This window comes from Parus major, chromosome 4 (genome assembly GCF_001522545.3).
Source record: "Parus major isolate Abel chromosome 4, Parus_major1.1, whole genome shotgun sequence".
NCBI lineage: Eukaryota > Metazoa > Chordata > Aves > Passeriformes > Paridae > Parus > Parus major.
Genome location: NC_031771.1, coordinates 21,097,070 through 21,109,165, shown reverse-complemented (window position 1 = coordinate 21,109,165; position 12,096 = coordinate 21,097,070). Strand labels below are relative to the sequence as shown.

Below are 12,096 nucleotides of genomic sequence, written 5' to 3'. Positions count from 1 at the left end.
ATTATTAATAACATGCTGGGGCAGTCTGGGAAAAAGATACATGCATAACAATTATTTTTTCCTTTTTGTTTTGTACTGAAAAAATATTCTATTGAATAAGCTGCTTTCAAAAGGTACTGTAAAAAAAAGGTTTATACACCAGCATCTTAAGAAATATAAGCAATGTTTGCAACAGCAGCAATCCCCCAGACTTCTTGGTCCAGACAGGAAATATCCAATAAGCTTGAACCTTATGTTCAAACAAGAAGTTTTAGACAGAGTCTTAGCCTTAAATACATACTTTTATTAATAATTTAATGAAAACTATTAAAATATGTTCTGTGGTTTATGCAATGTAGTCTCTGGTGCTTTTAAAAGTTAGTCAAGGGTTGGGGTGATGAGTTTTTTGCAGAGAGAAGTTTGTTTTATTTATTTATTTTCTTAAATATTATTGCCTAAATGCATGTTTTTCTGACTAATTTACCAACCAGGAGAGAAAGTTGTATCCTTCACATATTTTTGTTTCCCTAAAATAAAATTATTTCAAGATAACTGCAGAAACAAAAAGGAAGCCACCTAGATGACAGGGGCAGAAACGTAAACACTAACAGTGGTTTTATGCAGCTGGAGCTGTTTCTACAGACTTCACAGTGATACTCTTCCTTGATAGCCCAGGTAGATAATATTAAAAGAAAAGGAGAAACATAAACCTTTTTGTCAGGGGAAGTCAATCTATCATTTTATGAGACAGACCAAAGAAAACTCTTATCCCTTTTCCATCAATATTCATAACTATAGAATACATTGTGTAAAATCACTTACACACCCATAAAAATCTAGCCCATTGTCAGTTACCAGATCCTCCCCAAGTAGAAAGCACTGTTTATGAGAGCTCAGCCATCCTGATGACTTTCAATATTACTGGTTTTAGGTAAGAGGTACTTGGAAGCAAGGCATTGGAAGCTACTCGTAATTTCAAAAAACTTCAGTGTTTCCCTCTGCTCAAAGCACAAATAGCCATTCACCCAGAGCAACAGACATTCCTCTGGGTAAATCAAGGCCAAGTCATACCACTGGGATATTGTCCACTGATCTCTCAAATGTACCATGTGTTTATCTATCATGTTGTCACACACTTTCTTTATGGCATTAGCACTGCACAACAGACCCTTCCAGGCATCAAAACCAGTCTTTCTCAACAGTGAGTTATAGGCCTAAAGAAATGGCCACAGCCACTCTACCTGCAGAGAAAGTCAGACTAAATAAATTAATACAAAACAGTCCCTAAAGAAAAGAAGGAGCCTTGCTCTAGTAGGTTGCAGATAGAGATTAAAGAATACAAAAGTTAGAGATTTGGTTTTCGTCATACAAAAAATGCCTTTTAAATCTAAGTTCATTCCATCATCTTTAGTCTACTCTATATAGCTTACCTTTTGGAGAATTTTCCACAAACAAGGGCAGGGATTAGCAACTTCCCTAAGTTTTTAAAATACCAATTGATTCAAAATACAAAGTCTTAAAACCAGCTTCTGTCTTGAGGGAATAATAGCTTCTGTGTACTCATGAAAAAAGCATGCTCTGCTATCTCCTGTTGACAAGCCACTTACATACAACCATTATGATTTTTCACTCAGTCTCTTCCTTTGTCAAGTTCCAATTTCCTGTTACAATCTGGGATTATTACATTTTGACCCATGTGAGTTTATAAACACACTGTAAACAGGTGAAACAAATCAATTAGGATGATTAAAGTCTTCCAACTGTGTCTCCAGATGGGCATTTGTAGGATCCAATTTTGAACATCATTTTGTTTTAATAACATCCTGTGTATTTTTGACACAATTTTCTAAATGATGTGTTAAAGATGAAAGGTTTTCCTGGCTGTGTTAGCCAGTGTATGCTGTTTTACAAGAAGACAAATTAGGTTTATTTTTTTTCTCTTTTCTATTGTTGGGATGATACACAAACTTTGTAAGCTTTTACAGTATGTAGCAGCTATTTGGCTCATGTTACTTGAAAAGTGTAAGAGAGATACATGATTATGAGGCCATTAAAACTACTGGCTTAAAGAGTTTATCAGTGTTATTCAAAAGAAGACTGTTTCTACTTTTGTTTCAGAGAAAACAGGTTTTCTTGATTTGGTGAACCCAAGACACAAGACGAGAAGAGTCTACAATATAGACTCCAGACAAACAGAACAGTTCAGAAGGGAACTGGATCTATTCTGACCCCAGCAGCTAAGAAATGAGTGCAGCAGCAAGTACACAGTGATACACCAGCCATTATATCATGCAGTCTGAATGATTTCTCATTAAGCCCAGTGGAAAGACTCTTGCTGCTTTCAGTAGTAATCAGTTAGGGACAAAGATTAACACAAGATAAAGCTGTAAGAAAAGTGATGACAGTGGGATGTCATATGGTCACAAACCACAAAATCATGTGCTAATGATGTGCATATGAAACTGAAGTGCTACCTAAAAATGCTTTAGAGTCATACACAGAAGAAAATAGTGCAGCTGTTGAGCAATCCACGTTCTTGGAAGTGCTGGCTTGAGTCTACCTGCACATACTTCTATCCCTGCATAGCAAAATGTGCATATTCCATCTTATAATTATTTTCCAAGTATAAATGTTTTGTTGGGTGGGGTAATAATGATTTTTGCTTGTTGTGATAAATGAGTATCAGCTCATTCCTTTCAGGAATGTATAATTTATATCCCTGATTTGTTGTGTGGAATAAGTTATCTGTGGCACTATCAGCAGCTCCCACTGGAGTGAGAAAGCATTAGAAGTCCCATCTTTAAATCAAGCCACCACAGTGGGAGTTCAGAGCCCTTTATTCAGCACGAAGTCACACTGCTCAAGCCTGGTGACAGACTGAACATTAAATGTCCAAAGACAGCAAAGCAAATTGGCACAGCACCCCACTGAAAAAGTGTCTGCGTGGCTCCAGAATGCTTTTCAGTGGTTAAACAAGCCTTCAGTTGCTTGTAGCCATTAGAAATCCTCCTTCAGCTCAAATATCTACCATCTTCTACTGTCCTTGGAGATGAGGTGTGGAGAGGTACAAGGTCTGTGCGTAAATATCACAGAACATGGTGAACCATGAGGGCTTCTGCATTTGTCACTGGCTTCAGAATAACTGCATAAATTTAGCCACTACATACATAAAGAAGGCATTAATCTATCTAGAGAGCATCTAGAGGAGGACTACAAGGCTGGTGAAGGGTCTGGAGGGGAAGCCTTAAGAGGAGCAGCTGAGGTCACTTGGCTTGTTCAGCCTAGAGAAGAGGAAACTTGAAGGGAGACACCTCATCACATCCTCACAAGGGAAACCAGAGGGATGGGCAGTGATTTCTTCACTTTCTTGGCTAGTGATGACCCAAGAGACAGCATGAAGCTGAGTCAGGGGAGGTTTAGGTCAGGTATTAGGAAAAGATTTTTCACCCAGAGGGTGTTTGGGCACTGGAAAAGTCTCCTCAGGGCAGTGGGCACAGCACCACTGTCTCAGTCCATGAAGTGTTTGGATAATGCTCTCAGGCACACTGTGTGATTCTTGGGAATGCTCCTCTGCAGGGTCACGAGTTGGACTCAATGATCCTCATGGGTCATTTCCAACTCAGGTTACTCTATGGTGAATTTCAGACCACTTGAGAGAACTGTGGAATAGCAAAACAGTCTGTAAGACAGACAACATCAGAGCATCCATGAAGTCCTGCTGTTCCCCTTGCGTGCTATTCATGGTTGGCTGATTACACAGAGAAAAACTCCAGGAGTTCTCTCCCATACACTTGCAGGAGGCAGGAGGGATTGCCACCACATAGCCACACTGCCAAAATTATCTGGTTTTATGCCAGTTCTACTTACCTTGGAATCTCTGGTACACTAGGACTGATTTTTGTCATGTCTTTTGCTCTTAGACAACCCCCAGTTTCCTTTTTTATTCTCTCCTCTCTCAACATAATTTATATATACTGTTATTCTACAATTCTCAATTCTTTGCTTCTCCTATTAGTTTCCCATTTTACTCTTTTCACTTCTATTTTTTCATTTAGCAAACTGCTCCCCAGTCTCAGTTCTTTTGCTAGATCCTTTATCTCATCATTTTCACTCCTTTCATTCCTGGCCTACTCAAGAATTCCTATTACCTCTACACCACATTCAGCACCATTCAGCACACAATTCAGACAGCATGTCTACTCTTCCCCCTTGTAACTGGAATTTTGTCATCCTTAATATATGTAAGAATATCATCCAGGTAAAAAAATTCTCCATAATGACAGAGCTACACCATGAAACACAGCAGACAGTTGTCAGCCATGGGGAATTGTAATATATAGGGGCAATATGATCATCATACATTCACATTATCCCATCCTTAGCCTCCTTATCTCACTGATTTCCTGATCAACACCTAAGCATGGAACCTCTAGCCTGTGCTAGCAGGAGCTTTCATTCCTGCTGGAAACACCCTTGCTGAATGGAGAGAGATCAAAAGCCAACTGAAAAATTAGCTACTGATACTTCAAATTGAGCCTAAAGAGATGCAAACTACCCTTTGATACCCATAATGCCAAGATAACATTTACAGCAAACTAAATCATAAGCAGGAGCATGTGTGTCTCCTTTGCAAATGACAGCTAACAGTGCAGGAAGAACTCAGGTCTTTTCAAGGCTTCTTTTGGCTATGGAAATAAAATCCAGATTCTGTTCAAATGTGGAGATAGTTTTTGACCTGCAATGAATGGCCATTCCACATTTTCTACTTTACTTGCGTCAATGACGGCTTCTCTAAGAAAATGCTACCAAACATGTATGACAAGTGAGTGAATGTAACAATTGCCATTATAAAGCAATATCTCACTACATTACTTAAGCAATTTTGTTTCTAAGGAATGCGACTTAGAGAACTTATGCTTACAGAACACACTGTAACTGTTAGTGTACTGGCAAAGTAGAATAACTTAGATTTGTTGTCAAAGGCTCTGTAACAGAGCTGTCACTCTTCAGCTACATCTATCCTGCACAAAGACATTATTGAGGGAATAGTCAAAGTTCCCTTACTTCCTTCCCATTTTGCTTATTAGAATGACTGCCTGCTACATATTTGTAATCAATCTTGTGCAATAGCTAGGCTGTTGGCTTATCACTCAAATTTGAACTCAAGAGATAAATAGCCTGCTTTTCATCTGATCCTTGTCCTTTGACTTACCTTACTCAGACAGCCAATTGTTAAAATTTCCATCAGTACAGCTGTATGAGTCATTTCACCCAAACAATCCATGTCTTTAAAGGGCAGACAGGAAGATAAAACAACCAAATTTTATCTTAGGCAACAAGAACTACTGTTGGTATCTATTGGGAGTAAGAATAATATAACTGGGAATAAGAATAATGTGAATGTAGTAGAAATCTGACAATAGCACATAAAATAATAGCAATGTGCAGAAAAGTAGCAATTGGAAGGAATAATTCCAGGCTAGGAGGAGATGCCCTAAGAGTCTCACAAGCATGTGAAAATGATTATTTGTTTATGGCTTATCACTTACTACAAGTAAAGACCATCAAACATTTGGACAGTGGTTGGCAGTCCACACAAAATCCAGCTCAGTTTGAAAGACAGGGTTCATGACTACCTGACTTCTTTATCAAGCGCTACTTACTCTTCAGAGGAGAAAGGAGCTAGGTGGTAGGGGGGCAACAACCCAACTGCTGTTCTCAAGAAACAGAAGACACCCAGCACTCAAATAAAACTATTTCATAACAAGTAATACCAAAAGCACCAGTTTAGCTGAAATAAAACACCAAAAGGCACAGAAAAGAGAGGGGAACTAATTCTTACTCTGTGGAGAAAAATATCAAAGTGCAGTAAAAGCAAAAAATGAACAAGCTTATAATACTATATATGGAAATTGATGATTCAGAACTGAAACTTTTTTAGATCACTCCCTGTTTCTGACAGCATTTAGGGGTTTTAAGATACTAGGGTACTAGGGCAGTTATCATATCTACTAGAGAAGTCATAGCACTATTGTGACCACTGTTGGATTTATCACATATTTTATCATTAACTATAAACAGAGATAGCTTTGCTAAAACAAACATCTGTTCTGTAATTACTCATCTGTCAAGTATAAAATTTTCAAAAAAATAAGACTATCTTGAGTGAAATTTGTGTACCACTGCAGGTAAATATGGATGCAGAAGATTCTTGCACAAATTCTTATCAGGAACAGTAACTTACCAATATTATTGTTATTGTCTCATGGTTAATGTCTGTACCTAAAATTCTTGGGCAGGTCTGCCAATGTGTACTGTAACAATTAAAACATATCACTCCTTTCACTTGAAATGAGTACAAGTCTTTTAATTGCAGCAAATACAACTCACCAAAAAATGACTGATACAAATTTTGTGTCTCCCTTGTTCCTTGTTTCTATAAGAAAGATCAAAAGACAGAAAATAGGACTTGTTTTTCTATTACTGTCTGTCTAGACGCTCTCACTCGTTGCTTTTTTCCACTAAGCTTCTACATTGTAATTACTTAGAGGGAATTTTTTGATTATTTTTTGCATGTTCTTCTAATGTTACCAGCATACATGAATTGCAAACACGGTTATGGGGCAGCACAAAAAATGCTATCCTGCCTGGGAGTATGGGAACTGAGGAGGCAAATGAGATGTTTTCTTGCTTTAAACATCTATTTTCCTTAGTGCTTTTACCAGTTCTGAACCGGCCCTTCCCTCTGTATGAATCACTTGCTCCGGTGTTCTTTGAAATAAATGTATGTGGACTTACTAGGTTGCTGTAGCTTTGGGACAGATGACTAATAATTCTGACAGCTTGGCTGTAAATTTTTGTACTAGAAATAAATGCTGTATGACCTAGCAGAGTAACAGAGGATCCAGCTGCATTGTTGCTTTTCAATCAGGCTGTACAGTAACAGAATGGTCCTACTCTTAACAAAATAGTTTCTCTACAGATATATGTATGATTAACTGGGTGTCCCATGGCTGTAAAATGATATCCAATGAAACTTCTTCATTGGAGCTGAACCACACAAAGAGCACAATGACATCAGAACTGCAGGAAGAAAAATATCTCTGCTTTTACCCTTCTCTTTTATCCTAAGTTTTGGCTGATTATAGATATATATGAATCTCTGAAAAGTTCTTACTTTTTGCTTTCTTTTACAGATATATGGCCATTATTGATCCCTTGAAACCTAGGCTCTCTGCAACTGCTACCAAGGTGGTCATTGGGAGCATATGGATTTTGGCATTCCTATTGGCCTTTCCCCAGTGCCTATACTCCATAACCAAGGTGATGCCTGGGAGAACACTTTGCTATGTAGCATGGCCAGGTGGCCCAAAACAGCATTTTACGTAAGCTTTTGTTCTTTTAAACTTGTGCATGATGGTGTCTAGACTTGCAATGGACTTGGCAAAATCCCTAGCGTCCTGCAGATACTCTACACACAGAACTAACAGCTTTGATCACTGAGAAATGCAGAGACAGTTCTCTAAGTAAAGAGGGTAAAGCATTATATGTGATAAACTGAACAAATTTATTCTCTTCCACATCCCTGAATGGGCTCCCTCCTATGCTGCACTTTCACTGTCATTGCTCCACCTAAGATGGCTACTTCTATAGAGACAGAGATGGTCAGAATTGGGAACATAACATGCAATCCAAAGCAAGCTTCCTCTTTATCCTAACCAGGAAAACAAGGATTTCTAGTCTCTCCTTAGAATTCCTTAGGTTGGAAAAGACCTCTAAGGTCATCAAGTCTGGTCCAAGTCCACCAAATCCTATCAAGTCCACCACCAGACCATGTCCCTAAGTGCCATATATGCATATTTTAAATACATCCAGGGATGATGAATCAATTGCTCCTCTGGGCAGCCTGTACCAATGCTGGACAACCCTTGCCATTTAAAAAAAATTTCCTAATATTCAGTCTAAACCTTCCCTAGCACAGCCTGCAGCCATTTCTTCTCTTGTAACTAGGGAGAAGAGACAAATACCCACCTCACTACAATCTCCTTTCAAGTAATTGTAGACAATGAGAAGGTCCTAACCAGATTTTTTCTCTAGATCTCTTCATAGGAAGGCTGGATTTTGCAGCTTCATTCTGTTACACTCTAACAATTACTGAAGTCAGATATTAGTCCAAAAGAGAAAACTGGATAACCTGCAACTGGTTCCCCTTTCTGAAAGTGAGAATATCAGTCAATTGAATTAAATATATCCTGTTTGTCCCTCTAGTAGAATTAGGAATAAGTGGCTGCTTAGGCATCTGTCCTTTCGTGTCTGCACTGACATTTAAGAAAAACATTGTGTTCAAGGCTGAAAGCCTGTGTAACCATCTAGAATCAAATTTGACCTTTTGCTCTTTTTAAGGCAGGTGAAAGAAGTCCTGGTCATGTGCAATTTTTATCACTTTAGGAACTGCACACAGACATTTCTCTTTAGGGCAGGAAGGTCACACTCAGTGACAGCTGGGGATTCTTCACTGATCATTCAACTTTTATCTGAAGTTGGCATTTAACCAGGAACTAAAAGGAGGCAAAAGAAATTCTTTGTTTTACCAGAGTTTACATCAGCAGTGGTGACTATACTGCACACAAGTCACAGATCTGTGTTGTCTACATGCACCAGATTTGCCATATGAAGAACAGTGGGTGACAGGACTCTTATCAGGGGTTTTGCATCAATATATGACTAAAATATTTATTTTCCTCTTTCATTTATGGTCCAGACTAGAGTTCCAAACACCTAGCTTGCCCTCATGATACTTGGCTGTTCAATTATATCAGCTCAGCTGGTTATGGACAAACATATCTTATTCTGCAATCACTAATCATGATAATTACAGTCATTCATAATACATACTAGTGCAGGCTCAGCATCAGACACCCCACAAATCACATGCATTCAAATGCACATAAATTTGCAGTGCAATCCAAGACTTTCAAAAAGGCAGTGAAAACACCAAGGACTAGCCAGTTAATACAAAACATGCTTTGTGTTAAAGTAGCAGTCTTGACTTCTATCAGCCCATTCCATTGGTATAGCTCCTCTGAAAGCACTTACCACCTTAATACCTTCTCGTTGCAGGTATCATGTTATTGTGATTGTGCTGGTCTACTGCTTTCCACTGCTTGTCATGGGCATCACTTATTCCATGGTGGGAATTACCCTCTGGGGAGGAGAAATACCAGGTGACACATCCAACAAATACCATGAGCAGCTCAAAGCTAAGAGAAAGGTACTGTTCTGGTAAATCCCACTAAGTGGATACTTAAAAAATCATCTGCAATTGTGTTGCAACATATCACAGTAAATTCTTTCAGAAAAAACCAAATCACTTGAAATAGCAGTAATGAGAGACCTGCTTCAATACAGAATTTGATTATGTTTGACAAGTTGTCTTCTCTGTTCACTGGCTTTTCTTTTTGTAACTTTAATGCTTGTCATTAAATAAAGGAAACATTTGGGTTTTAACTTCTTACTCCACATGTAGCAGCACATACTGTGTCTGCTACATCTAAACCAAGGCAAAAAGTTCAGCCTTCACAGAGTTAAGATACTGAATTTTGAACAATGGGCTAGCAAATCATTAGCTCGTTAGGTAAGATTCTCATCCTACTGAAACAAAAGTGAATCTTGCAGTAATTCTTAGCTGATTAAGGTCCATGCATATTTGAGATAACCATTGATCAGCCTGTTTATAATAAACAAATCAGATTTTTAAACAATAACTTTTTTGTAAGAAAAGCAAACAAGTTTTCCCAGATATTTTCTTTCAATCTCTTTCACTGTAGGTATTGTTTAAACTAACTAGACTTGGGATTGTTTATGAACTAAGTATTTTACTATCTCCTATAGTATATAGGAGATATATATAGTATATAGGAGATATATTTTAGTATATATTAAAGATATACTTTACTAGATCAGTTTTCCTAATGTTGCAGTGCAATGAAGGTTTCTCTCCCATAACATTCTTTTTTTTAACCCAACTTTACTTGTTTAATAAAGTGGCCTTCTGCTTTTCAGTTCAGATTTTTTTTATATACCAAAATGTATTGAAACTTTCAGATTTGAAAAAATGGTACCTTAATACAAACTTCTAATTCACAATGATGAGCACACTTTCAGTTGCTCAATTTGCTTCCTGAACAGTATGTTTGAACAGTGGAATATGCTACTGTGCTGCAGCAATAACAGAGTGGGGTGTATTGGGTCCTGAGACAACATGCGATCTCCTGAAAATTCTGCAGAACACTAACATATTCATTTCTTTCAGGACACTGCAGAAATAACTTTCTGTAACAGACACAATTTGCAAAAGCAAATGTGGAAGGGAAATTATTAAATTATTGCAAAACCAGGACATGCCAGAAATTCAGGACTTTTTATCATAATGACTAAGTAAAATAATCATCTTGTGACATAGAAACTAGAGGTTTCTGAAAAGAAAATCTGGCTTTTACTATATGAAATAGAAGACCCAATTAAATCTCTTGAATACTTTAAAAACAGTACCTATTTAGAATTCTAAATATATACAGGAGACAAGGAATAGCATCCTTAATTAAAGGATTTTAAATATGAGAATATGGGAATGCATACCTTCATGGCATGCAACAAGGGAATTAAATTATGTGCAGATATATTATAACTGCATCAGTGACTTTATGGGTAGAGCTCCATGACAGCATTTTAGCTACACTGCTGCGCTCTCCAGCAGGATTTATGAAAAAACTGGTATTTGGAAAGATGAATCATAATTGGTTATTCACAGAGAGGAACTAACAGACTGGAATCCAAATAAAGCCATAACTCAGCCTGTCTCTGATAACAGAGCTTGTGCTTTGCCTTTCCAGGCAAAGAAATAATCTATTTTTCTTGCTATTTAGTATATAGGTATCTAGACATATGGAAAATCTGTGCACTTATAATGAAGGAGAAATATAAAATAGCTGACTATGTTTCCTATCAGGCAATGTTACAGTGCAAAGGTCTGATTCGGGCTATTTGAAATGATATTTAATATTAAGAATGTAGTGAAGAGTTCATGTAAGACCTTAAAAAGAAACCATGTTTGCCAACAAAAGATTTGAAGCTTGACAAAGTTGCCAACAAATGGTCTTACCATTTCATATATATGATTGGGCAATACAGTCCTGAATCCTCCTGAAAGCAACATTAAGGGATGAAGGATTCAAAGAACAGACTGTACATTGCAGGCTGGACAACACAAAGTCATGCTTAGTACCTTTAAGGTCAAAGACAAAGTATTTAGAAATTCAGGACTGGATTAAACTACAAAACTACTTTTTTTTTTTTTTTTTTTTTTGACAGACAGCTGAAATATCTCAGGGACTGACCCATTTAAATCTGCCAGACATCAGTCTTTTGAACTTTTGAACATTTGCTACATGAGGGGACTTTGCAGCCATTATCCCTTCTTCTTAAAGCTCCCAGCATGAGACTGACTGATATTCAGCTGAACATCATTTATTCTCCTGCAATTCCCATTTTCACAATATGGAATTATAGTCTCAATGGTGTCATACATAACAAGTTTATACAAGTGGCTCATAATGCTAATGTAAGATTTACTCAGTCAAAATGTTCAGAATGTTCTTTATATTCACTGCAAATACTTGCTCTCAGATGTTGTCTCCACACCCTGATTTTGCTATCTAACAAATTCCAATCATTCTTTCAGCATTACTTAACCCCTAAGAGGGAATAATCATGTACTGCAAGTAAAATCAGTTAGTATTGTTTTTATCAAGAGATACAGTTCTGATACAAATGTTTTCTGAAAAAAAGAACATTTATCTCAACAGATGCTATTGCCTGGCCACAATGTGAAGAATACAGAGGAACAGAAAATGTTCTCCATAACTTCTATATTTCCTTTACTGTTCCTTTTACTTATGACTGTCAACTTTGTGATAATGTGTCACCAGGCATCTTTTTCAGTAATTTTCATTCCTCCACACCTATGCTTCTGCCTGTATTTTCTGTTTCCCCTAACACAGCTTGAGGTATCATCTCAACTTCATTTTAGCAATGAAGATTGATTAAAAGCCACACTGT

General features: G+C 37.5%; 1 protein-coding gene and 1 long non-coding RNA gene across 3 annotated transcripts in view; one reads left to right on the top strand and one right to left on the bottom strand.

Moving 5' to 3' along the window:
- Nucleotides 1-12,096, bottom strand: part of LOC117244290 — a 77,125-nt gene that overhangs the window by 5,676 nt on the left and 59,353 nt on the right. The window contains exons 3-4 of one of the 2 annotated variants that reach the window (XR_004497062.1): nucleotides 9,076-9,183; nucleotides 2,815-3,052 (exon numbers count right to left, since the gene is read on the bottom strand). This is a non-coding gene — a long non-coding RNA (uncharacterized LOC117244290). Of the gene's footprint in view, nucleotides 1-2,814; nucleotides 3,053-9,075; nucleotides 9,184-12,096 lie in introns of those variants that run through there. The other variant, XR_004497061.1, reaches the window with a different exon arrangement.
- Nucleotides 1-12,096, top strand: part of TACR3 (tachykinin receptor 3) — a 38,679-nt gene that overhangs the window by 6,317 nt on the left and 20,266 nt on the right. Inside the window, exons 2-3 of the mRNA XM_015624683.3 lie at nucleotides 7,176-7,364; nucleotides 9,100-9,250. Coding sequence (XP_015480169.1) covers nucleotides 7,176-7,364; nucleotides 9,100-9,250 — 340 coding nt within the window. The remainder of the gene's footprint in view (nucleotides 1-7,175; nucleotides 7,365-9,099; nucleotides 9,251-12,096) is intronic.